Source organism: Pseudophryne corroboree, chromosome 1 (genome assembly GCF_028390025.1).
Source record: "Pseudophryne corroboree isolate aPseCor3 chromosome 1, aPseCor3.hap2, whole genome shotgun sequence".
Classification (NCBI taxonomy): Eukaryota; Metazoa; Chordata; class Amphibia; order Anura; family Myobatrachidae; genus Pseudophryne; species Pseudophryne corroboree.
The window spans coordinates 530,186,438-530,206,419 of NC_086444.1; the positions used below are offsets into that span (position 1 = coordinate 530,186,438).

Below are 19,982 nucleotides of genomic sequence, written 5' to 3' on the forward strand. Positions count from 1 at the left end.
GGGGGAGACTGGGGAGCACTGCAGGTTGTTAGCAGGAGCCAGGAGTACAATTATATTAATTAACAGTGCACACTTTTGCTGCAGGAGTGGTGACCAGTGCCTGACCACCAGTATAGTATTGTTGTATACTACTAATATCTCTTTAAATATCAACCAGTCTATATTAGCAGCAGACACAGTACAGTGCGGTAGTTCACGGCTGTGGCTACCTCTGTGTCGGCACACGGCAGGCAGTCCGTCCGACCAGAATTGTATTATTTATTATTATATACCTACCACCTAACCGTGGTTTTTTTTTCATTCTTTATACCGTCATAGTGTCATCCTAATTGTTACGAGTATACTACTATCTCTTTATCAACCAGTGTACAGTGCGGTAGTTCACGGCTGTGGCTACCTCTGTGTCGGCACACGGCAGGCAGTCCGTCCGACCAGAATTGTATTATTTATTATTATATACCTACCACCTAACCGTGGTTTTTTTTTCATTCTTTATACCGTCATAGTGTCATCCTAATTGTTACGAGTATACTACTATCTCTTTATCAACCAGTGTACAGTGCGGTAGTTCACGGCTGTGGCTACCTCTGTGTCGGCACACGGCAGGCAGTCCGTCCGACCAGAATTGTATTATTTATTATTATATACCTACCACCTAACCGTGGTTTTTTTTTCATTCTTTATACCGTCATAGTGTCATCCTAATTGTTACGAGTATACTACTATCTCTTTATCAACCAGTGTACAGTGCGGTAGTTCACGGCTGTGGCTACCTCTGTGTCGGCACACGGCAGGCAGTCCGTCCGACCAGAATTGTATTATTTATTATTATATACCTACCACCTAACCGTGGTTTTTTTTTCATTCTTTATACCGTCATAGTGTCATCCTAATTGTTACGAGTATACTACTATCTCTTTATCAACCAGTGTACAGTGCGGTAGTTCACGGCTGTGGCTACCTCTGTGTCGGCACACGGCAGGCAGTCCGTCCGACCAGAATTGTATTATTTATTATTATATACCTACCACCTAACCGTGGTTTTTTTTTCATTCTTTATACCGTCATAGTGTCATCCTAATTGTTACGAGTATACTACTATCTCTTTATCAACCAGTGTACAGTGCGGTAGTTCACGGCTGTGGCTACCTCTGTGTCGGCAGTCGGCAGGCAGTCCGTCCATCCATAATTGTATTATTATTATAATATATACCACCTAACCGTGGGTTTTTTTTCATTCTTTATACCGTCATAGTGTCATACTAGTTGTTACGAGTATACTACTATCTCTTTATCAACCAGTGTACAGTGCGGTAGTTCACGGCTGTGGCTACCTCTGTGTCGGCAGTCGGCAGGCAGTCCGTCCATCCATAATTGTATTATTATTATAATATATACCACCTAACCGTGGTTTTTTTTTCATTCTTTATACCGTCATAGTGTCATACTAGTTGTTACGAGTATACTACTATCTCTTTATCAACCAGTGTACAGTGCGGTAGTTCACGGCTGTGGCTACCTCTGTGTCGGCAGTCGGCAGGCAGTCCGTCCATCCATAATTGTATTATTATTATAATATATACCACCTAACCGTGGTTTTTTTATACCACCTAACCGTGGCAGTCCGTCCATAATTGTATACTAGTATCCAATCCATCCATCTCCATTGTTTACCTGAGGTGCCTTTTAGTTCTGCCTATAAAATATGGAGAACAAAAAAGTTGAGGTTCCAAAATTAGGGAAAGATCAAGATCCACTTCCACCTCGTGCTGAAGCTGCTGCCACTAGTCATGGCCGAGACGATGAAATGCCAGCAACGTCGTCTGCCAAGGCCGATGCCCAATGTCATAGTACAGAGCATGTCAAATCCAAAACACCAAATATCAGAAAAAAAAGGACTCCAAAACCTAAAATAAAATTGTCGGAGGAGAAGCGTAAACTTGCCAATATGCCATTTACCACACGGAGTGGCAAGGAACGGCTGAGGCCCTGGCCTATGTTCATGGCTAGTGGTTCAGCTTCACATGAGGATGGAAGCACTCAGCCTCTCGCTAGAAAACTGAAAAGACTCAAGCTGGCAAAAGCACCGCAAAGAACTGTGCGTTCTTTGAAATCCCAAATCCACAAGGAGAGTCCAATTGTGTCGTTTGCGATGCCTGACCTTCCCAACACTGGACGTGAAGAGCATGCGCCTTCCACTATTTGCATGCCCCCTGCAAGTGCTGGAAGGAGCACCCGCAGTCCAGTTCCTGATAGTCAGATTGAAGATGTCAGTGTTGAAGTACACCAGGATGAGGAGGATATGGGTGTTGCTGGCGCTGGGGAGGAAATTGACCAGGAGGATTCTGATGGTGAGGTGGTTTGTTTAAGTCAGGCACCCGGGGAGACACCTGTTGTCCGTGGGAGGAATATGGCCGTTGACATGCCAGGTGAAAATACCAAAAAAATCAGCTCTTCGGTGTGGAGGTATTTCACCAGAAATGCGGACAACAGGTGTCAAGCCGTGTGTTCCCTTTGTCAAGCTGTAATAAGTAGGGGTAAGGACGTTAACCACCTCGGAACATCCTCCCTTATACGTCACCTGCAGCGCATTCATAATAAGTCAGTGACAAGTTCAAAAACTTTGGGTGACAGCGGAAGCAGTCCACTGACCAGTAAATCCCTTCCTCTTGTAACCAAGCTCACGCAAACCACCCCACCAACTCCCTCAGTGTCAATTTCCTCCTTCCCCAGGAATGCCAATAGTCCTGCAGGCCATGTCACTGGCAAGTCTGACGAGTCCTCTCCTGCCTGGGATTCCTCCGATGCATCCTTGCGTGTAACGCCTACTGCTGCTGGCGCTGCTGTTGTTGCCGCTGGGAGTCGATGGTCATCCCAGAGGGGAAGTCGTAAGCCCACTTGTACTACTTCCAGTAAGCAATTGACTGTTCAACAGTCCTTTGCGAGGAAGATGAAATATCACAGCAGTCATCCTACTGCAAAGCGGATAACTGAGTCCTTGACAACTATGTTGGTGTTAGACGTGCGTCCGGTATCCGCCGTTAGTTCACAGGGAACTAGACAATTTATTGAGGCAGTGTGCCCCCGTTACCAAATACCATCTAGGTTCCACTTCTCTAGGCAGGCGATACCGAGAATGTACACGGACGTCAGAAAAAGACTCACCAGTGTCCTAAAAAATGCAGTTGTACCCAATGTCCACTTAACCACGGACATGTGGACAAGTGGAGCAGGGCAGGGTCAGGACTATATGACTGTGACAGCCCACTGGGTAGATGTATGGACTCCCGCCGCAAGAACAGCAGCGGCGGCACCAGTAGCAGCATCTCGCAAACGCCAACTCTTTCCTAGGCAGGCTACGCTTTGTATCACCGCTTTCCAGAATACGCACACAGCTGAAAACCTCTTACGGCAACTGAGGAAGATCATCGCGGAATGGCTTACCCCAATTGGACTCTCCTGTGGATTTGTGGCATCGGACAACGCCAGCAATATTGTGTGTGCATTAAATATGGGCAAATTCCAGCACGTCCCATGTTTTGCACATACCTTGAATTTGGTGGTGCAGAATTTTTTAAAAAACGACAGGGGCGTGCAAGAGATGCTGTCGGTGGCCAGAAAAATTGCGGGACACTTTCGGCGTACAGGCACCACGTACAGAAGACTGGAGCACCACCAAAAACTACTGAACCTGCCCTGCCATCATCTGAAGCAAGAAGTGGTAACGAGGTGGAATTCAACCCTCTATATGCTTCAGAGGTTGGAGGAGCAGCAAAAGGCCATTCAAGCCTATACAATTGAGCACGATATAGGAGATGGAATGCACCTGTCTCAAGTGCAGTGGAGAATGATTTCAACGTTGTGCAAGGTTCTGATGCCCTTTGAACTTGCCACACGTGAAGTCAGTTCAGACACTGCCAGCCTGAGTCAGGTCATTCCCCTCATCAGGCTTTTGCAGAAGAAGCTGGAGGCATTGAAGAAGGAGCTAACACGGAGCGATTCCGCTAGGCATGTGGGACTTGTGGATGCAGCCCTTAATTCGCTTAACAAGGATTCACGGGTGGTCAATCTGTTGAAATCAGAGCACTACATTTTGGCCACCGTGCTCGATCCTAGATTTAAAGCCTACCTTGGATCTCTCTTTCCGGCAGACACAGGTCTGCTGGGGTTGAAAGACCTGCTGGTGACAAAATTGTCAAGTCAAGCGGAACGCGACCTGTCAACATCTCCTCCTTCACATTCTCCCGCAACTGGGGGTGCGAGGAAAAGGCTCAGAATTCCGAGCCCACCCGCTGGCGGTGATGCAGGGCAGTCTGGAGCGACTGCTGATGCTGACATCTGGTCCGGACTGAAGGACCTGACAACGATTACGGACATGTCGTCTACTGTCACTGCATATGATTCTCTCAACATTGATAGAATGGTGGAGGATTATATGAGTGACCGCATCCAAGTAGGCACGTCACACAGTCCGTACTTATACTGGCAGGAAAAAGAGGCAATTTGGAGGCCCTTGCACAAACTGGCTTTATTCTACCTAAGTTGCCCTCCCACAAGTGTGTACTCCGAAAGAGTGTTTAGTGCCGCCGCTCACCTTGTCAGCAATCGGCGTACGAGGTTACATCCAGAAAATGTGGAGAAGATGATGTTCATTAAAATGAATTATAATCAATTCCTCCGCGGAGACATTGACCAGCAGCAATTGCCTCCACAAAGTACACAGGGAGCTGAGATGGTGGATTCCAGTGGGGACGAATTGATAATCTGTGAGGAGGGGGATGTACACGGTGATATATCGGAGGGTGAAGATGAGGTGGACATCTTGCCTCTGTAGAGCCAGTTTGTGCAAGGAGAGATTAATTGCTTCTTTTTTGGGGGGGGTCCAAACCAACCCGTCATATCAGTCACAGTCGTGTGGCAGACCCTGTCACTGAAATGATGGGTTGGTTAAAGTGTGCATGTCCTGTTTTGTTTATACAACATAAGGGTGGGTGGGAGGGCCCAAGGATAATTCCATCTTGCACCTCTTTTTTCTTTTCTTTTTCTTTGCATCATGTGCTGATTGGGGAGGGTTTTTTGGAAGGGACATCCTGCGTGACACTGCAGTGCCACTCCTAGATGGGCCCGGTGTTTGTGTCGGCCACTAGGGTCGCTAATCTTACTCACACAGCTACCTCATTGCGCCTCTTTTTTTCTTTGCGTCATGTGCTGTTTGGGGAGGGTTTTTTGGAAGGGACATCCTGCGTGACACTGCAGTGCCACTCCTAGATGTGCCCGGTGTTTGTGTCGGCCACTAGGGTCGCTAATCTTACTCACACAGTCAGCTACCTCATTGCGCCTCTTTTTTTCTTTGCGTCATGTGCTGTTTGGGGAGGGTTTTTTGGAAGGGCCATCCTGCGTGACACTGCAGTGCCACTCCTAGATGGGCCCGGTGTTTGTGTCGGCCACTAGGGTCGCTTATCTTACTCACACAGCGACCTCGGTGCAAATTTTAGGACTAAAAATAATATTGTGAGGTGTGATGTGTTCAGAATAGGCTGAAAATGAGTGTAAATTATGTTTTTTGAGGTTAATAATACTTTGGGATCAAAATTACCCCCAAATTCTATGATTTAAGCTGTTTTTTAGGGTTTTTTTAAAAAAACACCCGAATCCAAAACACACCCGAATCCGACAAAAAAAATTCGGTGAGGTTTTGCCAAAACGCGGTCGAACCCAAAACACGGCCGCGGAACCGAACCCAAAACCAAAACACAAAACCCGAAAAATTTCCGGCGCTCATCTCTAGGTGAAACATAATGTTACAGTATATACACTACATCATCATAGGGCAGAAATCACTGTACTTTATAAAGATTGAGAATGATTTAATATGGCATGAGCGCAGCACAGTATTACTTGTCAGCAACTGCTGTGTAACAGCGACATATGAGATTACAGTACAAATAAATTGAGGCAAGGTAGAATCTGTATTCACACACAAAGTGTAAAAACAAATAATAGATATTATTAAAACTAATCTCTTCTACAAATCTGCACCAACAAAACTAACTTGGAATTCCAATGTTGTCTTTAGTGTACAGTATGTCTAGAGAAGGCATTGCCAGATAATAAAACAAAATAGACAGGTACACCACCCTAGCGCAACTCAGAAGGCAGCCTGTGCTAACAAAACGTGGGTAACCTTAAGACCCAGAGAGAAATGTTAATTGTATGGATAGTGTGTATATACCATTGTCCCAAACCATATACAGAAAAAATAAAAACAGTATACTTCAGTCTTGCTGCACTTAATCACAATGTCAAGGTTTTCGTGCATAGGGAGAGAAAGATAGAGCACAAATAGTATGATTGTGTCAATAAAGATAATGGTAAACTACAAAACTTATTAAGATAACAGATAAAACTAAACTAGTTCAAACAGAACAATTTAATTAGTGAACAATTCTCCGCTACTTACGGAGTAATAAGTATATTATCAGTGCCTTTTTCTGGGTTGAAAAAGAGCCGTGCGGTCGCACGGGTGCCGCGGCAATGGCAACTGCATGTTACAATATTCCGTCTTGAATACTATTGAAAATGTCCCTCCCTAAAAGGCCATTTTCATTACTTTGAACTGCGGGCAGGCATGAACAGCAGTCCCAACAGGGACTGCAGAGAGCAGCGGTGACAGGGGCCTGGGGGTGGGGACCTATCAATGAGCAGAACCCCTTGCAGGTACTGTGGAACTACAGTAGGGGCATAATATAGTGACAGGGGCATGTGAGGGCATAATATGGTGTCAGGGGCATTAAAGTGGGGGCATAATATGGTGACAGGGGCATAACTGTGGGTTCTTAATATGATGTAAGGGGCATTACTGTATGGGGCACAATATGGTGTAATTAACACTATGTTGGTGAAAAAAGTAGCCTTTTCCTGCAAGGCCAAACCCGTTGCAGCAAAGTCACGCCCATTACAGCAAGCCCATGCCCCGTTTGGGGGGCACACGCGCAGATGTTAGTTTTCTATATGTACTGTATATACATTTTTTTTGTGTTCCAACTGGGAGCCAATTGTCTAGAAATGGCCCTGTATATGATAGACATTCTAAGCAGTCAGAGGATCACAGTAAATAGCCAGACGGCCTTCCTACCAAAAATAAACACGTTGTCCAGCATTGGTGTGCACTAGGGTCAAGCCAGATAATGACCACAGTGTCTAACATAAGCTCCTGTCATCTGGTAGGTACTGCTCTGCTGCTTGGAACTCTGGACATCTTGTTTCTTGTACGAAGGTCCTCTGGCCTCTTACTGCCCAGATTGTCTATTAAATACTTGTTACTCCGTGGCAGAATATTGTCTCCTTATTATATTGCCTTGTTTAAGCTATTTGTGCTCTATATTTCTCTCCCTACGCACAAAAACCTTTACATTGCAATAAAGTGCAGCAAGAGAGAAGAATACTGTTCTCATTTTTTCTATATATGGTTTGACGCCAATGATTTCTACACACTATCCTGACAATTGCCAGACAATACTGTAGTTGTATGACAGTAAGTCGCTGAGCTTCCCAGGTGTCTGCACTATTGTGTCACTGTAGTGTCATTTGATCAGTAAGTAAAAGTTTGTTAAATAATTTTAATAAACTGCAAAACTGAATCTATTAGGAATTATGTCATGTAAAAGGCACTCCAAACCTAGTAGGTTTCCTATTTTCTGAATGCTTACTTCTTTCTAGCAGTCATTTACTACAGAATAAAGCTCCTTTGTGTTATCGTCACTCAGCTGCACTCTTTATATTTGAAGCCCAGCTCACCAGCAGAGATCACTCTATAGCATAAACGGAAAACTGCTATTTTCACAGCAGGCATAACTGTGTTCATCTTCAAAAAAGCTGCATTAATAAAAATAGGACTGTAATAAACATGGTAATTCTGGTCAAAAGGTTACAAATTGGCAACGCTACCGTTTGCTTAAGTCATTTTATACAATGAATTGTATGCTACAAAGATGGAAGCAGTACTTCTAATACCTATTTTTTACCGAGGAACATATAATTTGGTTTGTCTTTCTTTTGGTCTCTCAACTGTATACTGTGTATAAATATGATCATGCAGGAATTGTGCTACAATGACTCTACCTATATTGAAATGCACATTTCTGAACAATTCTGCAGATGTGACGTATACTTTATACACAGAACAATCCTTGGTATCTTGCCATTATATACAGTTAAAAGCCAAACCACTGACTGATCAATGACTGCTATTATTGTCAATTGGTCGTAAATGCACTGATTGAAGACCATAGAGTTAAAATGCCATCAATGAAAGATAGAAGCTTTTAAAGCTTGGCGCTATAAATAACTACATTTACAGCTTCTTTTCAGCATGTTGTTTTATGAAAATACCATGCTATGAAAGTGCTAATCGCACTTGACAGTAATGTTTTTTTTCAGTTTATCGAAGTCACATCTTGTTTCTTATAGGTGCTAAATGCAGTGACATCGTTACAGGAACATATTTGTACTAATCATGGTAAATCAATGTGTGTTGGGAATCTAGATTTTGGAAAAATAAGCACTGAGGATTAAATTCAGAGCTGCATGTAAAGCGTTCGCATTGCGTGCTTCAAGATAGCCACGGATTTCTGCCTGTATTTACAGTTGGCCAGGGGCGGATTGGGAAATAAAAGTGGCCCTGGAAAAATGTATAGAAGTGGCCCCATGTGGACGGCACCAAATCAACTGTAGGCGGAACCAATACCAAAGTAGGCGGGATTTCTACTTCAAAATGTAATGTAGGTGGAGTAACACCAGGACAAGGCAGAGCATGCCATATTAGCTGGACCTAACACATTAAAAAGTTTAGAAAGTATTGTGTTGTAGCAGAAGAACTAAAGTAAAAACTGGGGCGACATGTAGAGGGACATTTACTAAGCAGTGATAAGAGCTGAGAAGTGAGCCAGTGGAGAAGTTGTCCTTATATTGGATATCTTCCTGCTTCGGAGATTTACCTGGACCGCATCTGATAGTTATATATATATATATATATATATACACTCATTTAATAAAGAACAAAACAGCCTCCTGCACACACATGTGTGTGTCATGCTACACTGACACATACTGTATTTTCACACATACGCCCCCCTCCCACATATAGGTATGCCACACTTACACATGTATAAACAGTCCACGTACACACACATTTAATAAAGAAAAGGACATTAACCCCCCCCCCACACACACACACACACACACACACACAGACACACACACACACACACACACACACACACACACACAGCTGTATGCTCACTTGCAGATGTATTTTTCCACACACACACTTAGGTGGTCATTCCGAGTTGATCGCTAGCTGCATTTGTTCGCAGCACAGCGATCAGGCTAAAAAAATGGCACTTCTGTGCATGCGTATGCGGCGCAATGCACACACGCGACGTACTATTACAACAAATGATGTCGTTTCACACAGGGTCTAGAGAAGCTTTTCAGTCGCACTGGCTGCCGCAGAGTGATTGACATGAAGTGTGTGTTTCTGGGTGTCGACTGACCGTTTTCAGAGAGTGTTCAAAAAAATGCAGGCGTGCCAGGAAAAACGCAGGCGTGGCTGGGCGAATGCAGGGCGTGTTAGTGACATTAAATCAGGAACTGAATGGTCTGAAGTGATCGCAAGCGCTGAGTAGGTATTGAGCTACTCTGAAACTACACAAAAAAACTTTGTAGCCGCTCTGCGATCCTTTTGTTCGCACTTCTGCTAAGCAAAAACACACTCCCAGTGGGCGGCAGCATAGCGTTTGCACGGCTGCTAAAAACTGCTAGCGAGCGAACAACTCGGAATGACCACCCTAGTACACACACGCACCAAAATTTATGCCACACTGTTACATTTTTATACATAAGTTATAGCTTTTAGTCCCCAACACCCCCCAAGCATTTTTTAAAACTGGTGCGTGTAGAAGGCAGGTAGCAGGATGGATGCTGGCCGGTAAGAGAGTCAGAAGGGAGGAGGTTGGGAGACAGTATAAGAGCTCAGATCATTGCTGGCTTGTCCCAGGAGAGGGGCCCCAACAATCCCGGACTGCAGCAGCTGCATAGGTAAGGCTGGCTGGGGTGTAGTACGGTATGCCGGCAGCCGGGCTCCCGGCGACCAGCATACTGGCGCCGGGATCCCGACCGCCGGCATACCGACAGCATGGCGAGCGCAAATGAGCCCCTTGTGGGCTCGCCACGCTGCGGGCACGGTGGCACGCTACTTATTCTCCCTCCAGGGGGGTCGTGGACCCCGAAGAGGGAGAATAAGTGTCGGTATGCCGGCTGTAGGGATTCCGTCACCGGTATACTGTGCACCGGGATCCCGACAGCCGGCAAACTGAAGACCACCCGGCTGGCTGCGCTGTGACCCTGACCAAACTGCTCCAGCCCTGAAACACCGCATTTGAGGACACACTGAGTGGATGTCAGACATCAGAGCGGCCAGGAGCACACACTGTAATGCCTCCCAGCCATAAGCACAGCGCGGCTGTAGCCTTTCTTTTCATAATAGCAGCCAGGGGTGTATCTAGGGGACCGAGTGCCCCTGGCAAAGTAACGAACTGGTGCCCTCACCAGTGACGTGCGGTGAGGTGAGGCAGAGCCGTTCCTGTCATACTTACGTTTAAACCAGAGTTTTGACCGAATAAAATATATGCAAAATACTGATAATATGTGTGAAATATCTTCTTTGCATTATTCTAACAATTTTTATAGCCCAAACTCTGGAGTTCAAAGTCTATGGCGGCAGTGCCTCACCTGCTTATCTTTTCTGCACATCTCTGATCAAAACTCACCAAATTTCCAGGAGTTTATACTGCTGCACCTGTGTATAATGCCCAGATGTACCCTTTGGCTCATATATTGCATGTAAATCTGGCTCTGGAGTTAGCTAGTGCCTCCTGAGCCATTTAGCTCACCGCACTTCGATGCCCCTCCCCTACCCCCAGCCATATTCTCCCTTGCCCATGTTTTTTTCCCTTATCACACATTAAACTCTCTGTTCGCGGGCACTTTACAATACAGTCTTCAGATGGGCACAATACACTCTGTGCAGTACAGTCTGCAGATAGGCACCATCAGTGTGAATGACATATGAGCCCAGGTGGGCACCCAGCAACCGCGTTCACTCTTCCCCTGGACTAGCCCCTGGGTAACCACTTACTTCCTCTCTCCATATAAGGCTGCCGTGCACCCAGGCTCTGTGCTGTACTGTAATGTACGGGTGTGAACTGGCTACAGTTGGCTGCACTAACCTGCCAGCATCTGCACCATGAAGACTATTGTCGCTGCCTACTCCAGGATGCTGTGGAGTGAGCCCTGGCTGTGGGGGCAGAGAGGGGTTGGCAGATGGTGGGGTATAAGCACAGTGGCAGATAGCAGAGGTAACAGGGGATAGGAGGGTGGCAGATAATGGGGTATGGCTGAAGGTGGCAGATCATGGCATTGCAGGCAAGGGATAGCAGCGAGTGTGTTGACTAGCAGCGGGTGGCAGACAGTGGAGGTGGCAGGGTAGAAGGAGCGTGGAAGATAAGGGGCTGGCTGGGGATGCCAGAGAGAGGGTGGCAGACCCCCCCCCCCTCTCATCCCGTCCAAGTCCACCCCCAAATTAGGGATTCTTTGCATGCTCCCGTAATATATAAATTATATATATATATATATATATATATATATATAAAACAAATACTCTCCCTCTGCGCTTTCGCTAGTGCTCTAAAATATTGAGCAATTATATATTCTAGCGACCTCTATTGAGTCCTATCTAATTATTAGGTGGAAATACGACCTAAGGGCGCCACTTCCTCTACTGCTCTATATTATATATATATATTATGTATAGATATTGATATGTTATTTAAAAAAGGGATTGCTGGCCACACAGGTGTATGTGTATACACATTACGGCGGACAGATTCCTCTTTTTACACATTACGGCAGACAGTCCCCCTTTTTACACATTACGGCAGACAGTCCCCCTTTTTTACACATTACGGCAGACAGCGTCCCCTTTTTTACACATTACGGCAGACAGCGTCCCCTTTTTTTACACATTACGGCAGACAGCATCCCTTTTTATACAGATTACGACAGACAGCGTCCCCTTTTTTATACAGATTATGGCAGTCAGCGTCCCCTTTTTTACACATTACGGCAGACAGCGTCCCCTTTTTCTACACATTACGGCAGACAGTGTCCCCCTTATTACACATTACGGCAGACAGAGTCCCATTTTCTACACATTACGGCAGACAGAATAGATCCAGGGCAGGGGAGAAGGAGGAGGAGGGAGCCGCAGCAGCGCAATGTAATCGGCGGCGGCGCTGCAGCTGTCCCTTTCCTTCCACATAGGCTGGCCGCTGCTGTGATGAGGGAAGCGCATCCCAGCATTCACAGCGGTGGCAGCCAGCCTATGTGGAAGGAGAGGGACAGCTGCAGCGGCGCCGCCACCAATTACATTGCGCTGCTGCGGCTCCCGTGTCCCCCTCCCTCCTCCTTCCTGTGGCTACGTCCCTGCGCTCTGCTGCTCCTCTCCTCTTTGTTGGCCCATTCAGCACACAGCGGCAGGCAGCACGTAATGAGTCAGTTTGACTCATTACATGCCACTGGCTTTGGGCCCCTTGACAGTGGTGGGCTCCAGTGCAAGGCACCGCTTGCACTGGTCGCAGTTCCGCCACTGCCACTAGTGTAACTGATATGGTCACTAGTGAATATGATTCCCCCCAGTCCCCCACATTTGGGTACTCACCATTGGCCCTGCACTTCCCTGGGTAACCCAGGCAGTAATCTGCGCTGCGGCAGCAGTGGGTGTTGCTGTAACATGTGTTCCCTGTTTGCCTGACGCCTTCCTGGATAGCTTCTGGGATGTCCACTCACTCTGGGCACAGAGACACTGACCACCTGGGACTTGAATAGCCCATAAGGAGCAGTCACAGCAGGAACCTCCAGAGCTGCATCCTGGGACATTCAGCAGAGTCAGGAAGTGATGATGGGATAATATAGGGAGGATGGTGGGAGATAATAAGGGCTATGGAAAGCTCAGAGCTGTTCCGCGCCATGTACTTTCGGGGGCGTGGCCTAATCACGGGAGGCGTGGTCACGCCCCCTTTAAAAAAATGGGGGAAAGGTTTTGTTTAAAAAGAGAAGGGAGAGGAGGGTGCTCCAGGAGCATCTCAGTGTGATTGATTCTTCCCCTGCACAGGTAGAGAAGACAGCAGCCTCCCTGCCTGCCCACACAGCAGCTTTGTGCATGCTGGGCTGCTGCAGCTGACAGCTCCGTGCTCGTGCTGCCCCTGTCTGTAGCCTGGGACTCTAGTGCTGCACACAGTGACTATATTAGCAGCCACACTACAAGTAGCTCTGATTGGTGTGCGGGGCCGCCTGTCATCTGTGGCCCCGCCCCCCTTGCCGCGTCACACAATCACAGCTTTTGTGCATGACAGACAGTCAAGGGGGGGCGGGCCAACGGATGACAGGTGGCCCACACACCAATAGGCCCCCCGGGGATCTTCCCGGTCAGTGTAATGGCCAATCCGGCCCTGGTTGGCCGCATCTGTGCTGCATCACCATTATACATCTGTCTGTGAGAGCAGGGGTTGGGTGAGGCCGTTTTGACAGTTAAAATGTTGACACAATGGGGACACTGAAGGCTGAACCCGTAAAGCCGACCTGTTAATAATGCGATTCACAGCATTTAAACAATTTCAGATTTACAACTTGAAGCATGATGTCATGTTTGAAGTTGTAAATCTAACCCTGTTAAAATGCTGGAGATTGCATTGGTAACATGTTGGCATTACGGGTTCTACCTCCAGTGTTCCCATTGTGAGTGTCGACATTTTACTGTCAAACTGCCCACTACATACCAAGCACAGCTGACATCATTACATCATGGATTTACACCATCTATCCTGGTTGCAAATTATCCATCTGAAAGAAGCAAATTTGCAGAGAGGCATAAGTACATCTCGTTCAGCCTTGTAAATTTGTGCCGTGCCCAAATCTGCACATTGCCCTTTGTTAGGTATATTTAGGGGTCAATCCAATTAGCTGCGAAGGGTGCAAAGTTGCTGCGACATTAATTAAAACGCCGGCAATGACACCCGATCTTGCACCCTTCGCAGCCTGGATTCTGCCTGAATTTGCACAAAATTGCTCACAACCCTACGGTGATATCATCGCAGCTAATTGGATTGACCCCTTAGTGTGACCACAGTGGTCTTCTGTATGGAAAGCAGCATTGTTTAGGTAAAGAAATCTAGAAATATGGCCAACTAATAGATCATAACTGTGTCCTATCAGAGGATGTACCTCACAGTAAGGCTTATAAGGGCATTGGCCAATAGTACTTTTACTTAATTTTAACACTGTATTGTCAAATATGATAATGCAGATACAGGATTTATGAGGGGAGTTTTATATATACTCATGTCACTCACTTCATCCACATACTGGCAATTAAATCAACCCAGTGCCCGGGGCTGAGATGAGGAGATAGGAGGAGACTGGACGCTGAAGCCACCAGACTGCAAATGGAATGTGAGGAGCTGCTGTGGCTGGCAAGTGCAACAGGTTCCCCTTGGCCCTCTGTATGCTGTGTACCGAGAGCTCTGGCGATCAGAGTAATGTATATAAGAAGCTGCCACGCATGCAGGGCAGCTCCAATCGCTGCTCCGGCAGTGTAGAGATGGAGAAATTCTCAGAAACCTATCCTGCCACTGATTATATTTTACTAGTTCAGGATAGTCATTTCACAGAAACATTAACAAATTTACCTCCAGCAATCAACACAATCAGCATCTGTTAGCTTTCTGTAGCATGGCCCAGAATTCACAATACTGTAATTAGAGATGTTTTAATCCAAATAACCTTCAGGAATTACTTTTATAAATATCAGTGGGAAGGAACATCTTTTCTCACATATTTTTTCAAAGTACAGTAAAATCTAGAACAATTACAGTAAGGATACATCAGGATGGCCTACAATTCATCAGCCTTGTACACTTCCAATTGCACTATGACAGTGGTATTATGAATACAATCTGATGTTTTCCGTATACAAGGCAGTTATTGTCTTACCCCGTAAAACTATGAGCCTGGTAGTCACACTAACTTCTCCAACATTGTTGGATGCCACACATTCATATATAGCCTCATCTCTTGGTGTTCGTAAAGGTTGTATTCTTAGGACGGAACCAGATCCATCATCAAATTCTATTACCTGTGGAAAGAAAGCAAAGCTGTCACAGGTGTTGTTGATACTGACCATAACTATGACAAGAATTGGATTTTCATCTCAATAATATCATTGGCTATTTAGCTGCGTGAGTGTCTACTATGTGATATTAACTTGGAAGCAACGGTGTAAAAAAGAATCATTTAAAAAGTAAAGGTGACTGATAGTAACAAAATGAGAGTTTTTTCAGCTGGGAAACTTCAGTGTTTTCCTTCATGTAAGAGTGTTATATCCTACTGGTCACCCTTTAGATCATAATAAATGAATGTTTTGGTGATGGATCCCAACCAGCACATAACTTTGGTTAATGTCAGGTGTGCAGTACTACTTACGACTTACATTTCTGTACAACTTACCTTTCTCCTGCAGTCTTTTTCTTTCTTTCACTTTTTCTTAGGTTGTAATTAACATATTTACCACAAGCACTTATTTAGTGCATTTACCTCTTTTGAATCATGTGTTCCTATAAAATTCAAATTTCTGTAATAATGGAATATGCACATATCAAAAGTCTCTACTGTATGTGATATGTTTCCATTGAACTGGAAATGTAATAAATGTATGTGACAATCAGAGTAACTGAGCCAGGCTGTAGTCCCTGAGATAAGACAGATGACATTGCTGCTTATTTATCTTGGCCCACCATGAACTATGTTTAGATTTGCCTTGAAGAACAGTCACCAGTCGTTGACACAACCTCACATTCTCCTGCGTTACTGGCCACCTGTTCCCTTATTTAGCAGTGACATCCACCTGTTGGATCTGTATTACTTGTTGAGGCTATGTGATTCTATGATCATTTCAAGACAAGCATTTGCGCTTGAACCTGTCATTGTTTATTATAGCATAAATGCCTCACACAGTCAAGTTTATTTGAGTTGCTTTTAGGCAGCCTTTTCACCACCTTGTGAGCCAGTAAAAACTATCCTCAAATTACATATATAGTGCCACACACAGATTACACATAATCCTGTCACCATTATTGTGCCCCTGTGTCTCATATCAAATGATTTACCAATATAAACTTAGCTGAAAAATATATGAATTATGTATATTTCCCTGCATTTATTAACTCTGAACTATTTTTAGTCAAAAAAAGTCTTACCGCCAATACCTTTGATGCAGATTAATAACAATGTGCACAAGTAAAGTTTTAACCATTGCTTTGTATGGTAAAATATAAAGTCTGCTCATTTCTGTGTATCAATTGAGTATTACTGACATAACATTCTACTATCATTTATAATGTACAGTACTAATTACTTACACCAAGTATTGAATGTATTTAGTCATTCCATGAATTAACATTTTCTCCCTCATAAAACTTTTTCTTGGAACACCGGTCCATGCTATAGTCTGCTATAAAGCAACTCATAATTTGGCATTTATTTCTTACTTTGTGGAAGTATAATAATTGCTTATAATTAAATGATGTGTGAGTATACATGTTCAAGGTTGTAAGCACATAAAAAGACTAATAAACCCAGAGTATATGTTGATTCAATATGAAAAGGCATCTTGTAGCATTCACAAATATAAATATACATGCACACTGTTTTACCTATTATAGTAGAACAAAATATATGTGCAATGTTATTTGAATTTACAATTGGCCAGGCACAAGCTGTTTTATATGTTATCAGTTCTGGAGTCACCAGAGCCACCAAACGATCAAAGGGCCCCAGTAGGGAACATGGCAGGATCTATGAGGGTTTGGCCAGCAGGAATACAGGGCACTGCTTTGCAAGCTGTGTCACTTGGCCAAGCTACTTTATCCCCACTTCCCCTCCAAGTGCACCCGAATGTTCTTCACCTGCTATCCCAACAGCTTTGTTTTAAACATTTTCAGCTGTAAACTATTTAAAAATATATTTGTGTATGACACTAATACCTCTTTTCTATAAGCCAACGTGCCTGTTAGGTTTAGTGTTCTTTTAAACCAATCGTGAGCAAATTCTGCAAATTCAGTCCTTGGGAATGCAGTACAGTAAATGAGATATTCTCATAGGCTCACAAACATGAGTAGATCTTCCAGTTCTGAAATCTTACATTTTTTAGCTCCTCAATTACTGCATTAGTGCATGCAAGGTCTGAGAACTGAATTTACTCACCTGTGGTTAAAATAATAAAAAGCAACATGCAGGGAGTAAATAACACTTTTACGAGCTGCATAGTAAGACTATTGTATGTAAAACAATGTTCACAATAGAATATACTGTAGCAATGATGAACATACAAATAAAGTAAGTCTAAACCAGACTTAGGCCGGTATTCGATTAACCACGGTAAATTACCGCAGGTGAAAAAGGGAGCTAACCTTAGGCTTTAACACCCAGGGTTATACAATTGGACTCCCTTTTTCACCCGATAGCCGATAAAGTAGCATGTTAACGGGTGTTAACAAGGGTAAACGGGTGTCAACATGCAGAATCCGTGAAAAGTTCACAGATTCGCTTGTTAACAGGGTCGTAACACCCATTAACCCAATAATTACTAGGGATTTTTTTTTCCCAACCCACTGAGGCAGGTGAACAAAAAACCCGATAACTTCTGACTTCGGGGCTAATTGGATTGCCCCGGGGGAACAATGAGCCAGCAGTAATCTACCCTGGCTAACTGAATTCTGGACATAATTTTGTTTCTCTAGAATACTTGATTTGCAGCTAATCAACCTGCTAACCGCCATGGAACTACAACTTCCAAGATACTATAACAATGAGTTGTAGTGCAATGACATGCAGGGAGTATTTTCTCCAATAGCATTATACCACATCATGTTTATAAATGGGACACGTGACACAACTCCATGCATGTGTAATCTTTGTCGGAGGAACAGAACAATGGACCTAATACCTCAAATCTCTGGTTGCTGACTTTCTTTCCCTTTTTATTCCATACTATTTTAGGTCTGGGGTCTCCAGTAGCTTGACAGACAAAGGATGCAACTCCCCCTGATACTCCTGTTTGATCAACAGGGCTTCTTGTAAACCTTGGTGGTGCTAAAAGAAAAAGAGAAAAGAAAAATGATCAGTACAAAACATTCAATAAACTTTATTCATCATTCTTCTTTATTTATAAGATGCCGCAAACTCCCCAGCTCAGAACAATTGGCGTTTACAAGAAAATTAAAACAATACTGTTGCTACATCATTTCCACGGGTTCACTACGGTATGCCGGTGGTCGGGCTCCCGGCGACCAGCATACCGGCGCCGGGAGCCCGACCGCCGGCTTACCGACAGTGTGGTGAGCGCAAATAAGCCCCTTGCGGGCTCGCTGCGCTCGCCACGCTACGGGCACGGTGGGTTATTTTATTCTCCCTCCAGGGGGGTCGCGGACCCCCACGAGGGAGAATAAGTGTCGGTATGCCGGCTGTCGGGATCCCGGCGCCGGTATACTGTGCGCCGGGATCCCGACAGCCGGCATACTGAAGACCACCCCATTTCCACATGTACAGATTGTTTCTTAAAGAAACCATTTTAAATATTCTGCAAGAATAAAAGGTTATTTATATTTGGTATTGATATTTTCCCCTTGTCAAATGTTATTACAAACAATAACTCAGTCTCCACAGTCAAATGACTTGTGTCAGGGTGCAATTAGTTAGTGTGTGTGTCTACCATTTCGATGACATGGATTGAGGGGAAGAGATTACAGTGTGAAGTATTAACTTGACAATTGTCCCTAGTATTTCAGGGAACATAACCTACCGTAAGAAAGACAGTTCTAGCACAGCCAGATAAAGGCCTAGGTTTCGATTTGCTGCTACTCTCTAATGTTTTCCTCTGTGATGCCCACACTTGCATCTCTACATCATAGCTCATCATGGTCCAAACCCTCAAAGTACTCTCTTTTATTCTTTTTTATTTTTTTTTTACAAAAAGCACTCATACTGGTATTGTTTGAAAAAATTCTATGCATACAGCTATCAGGGCAGATGCATGCCCTAGGTGCCTCTACCTTCACCACCACTTCCTGGAGTGTCGCGACCCAACCTCCACTGATTCTTAGGGGTATACTGACTAAAGTGCATGTTTGCAAAAGTAGAAATGTTGCCTATAGCAACCAATCAGATTTTAGCTATTATCTTCTAGAAGGTGCTAAATAAATGATAGGCAGAATCTGATAGGTTGCTACCGGCATCATCCCCACTTCTGTAACCCCGCACTTTAGTAAATATACCTCTTATAGCTGGCAGGTTTGTATGATTCCACACATCGGATGTGTGGTATTGCTCTGTCATATTATAGCCAAGCTCTACATTTTCAGCATGTCACTGACAGTGCTGGCACTATGTGTGGTGGTGCTGGCGGGGTGGGCATTAAATACATTCGATGAGTAACATTATGTAAGTCACTCAGTGCCTTAGATACCCATAATACTTGACACCCTAGTCAATCGCCTAGATTTGTGTAATTATAGCATCAGTCCTAGCAGCTGTTAGTAATTCAGAGCAATCTACTGTATTTCACAGCAACAATTGGCTAGAGATGGAATAACCAAGTTACAGATTTACCTTTTGTACCTATCAACCTTAAGCACTGTCAACATTTCGTCTGTAAACCTTTTGTACCTGTCTGCCTAATGCATGTCTACCTTATGGTGTCGACCATCTGAATGTCGACCAATACACTGTTGATCTAACATCGGGTTACCAACAGAACTGACACCTAATCAACTGTGAACATATATTGCCCAATGCTAAAGAGCAGTAATACA

General features: G+C 44.5%; 1 protein-coding gene across 38 annotated transcripts in view; it reads right to left on the minus strand.

The window, feature by feature from the left end:
* PTPRD (protein tyrosine phosphatase receptor type D) overlaps positions 1–19,982 on the minus strand; it is a 2,362,472-nt gene that overhangs the window by 286,488 nt on the left and 2,056,002 nt on the right. For all 38 annotated transcript variants that reach the window (XM_063914017.1, XM_063914015.1, XM_063914014.1 and 35 more), the window contains 2 exons: positions 18,119–18,264; positions 15,109–15,250 (listed from right to left, as the gene is read on the minus strand). In XM_063914017.1, coding sequence (XP_063770087.1) covers positions 15,109–15,250; positions 18,119–18,264 — 288 coding nt within the window. The remainder of the gene's footprint in view (positions 1–15,108; positions 15,251–18,118; positions 18,265–19,982) is intronic.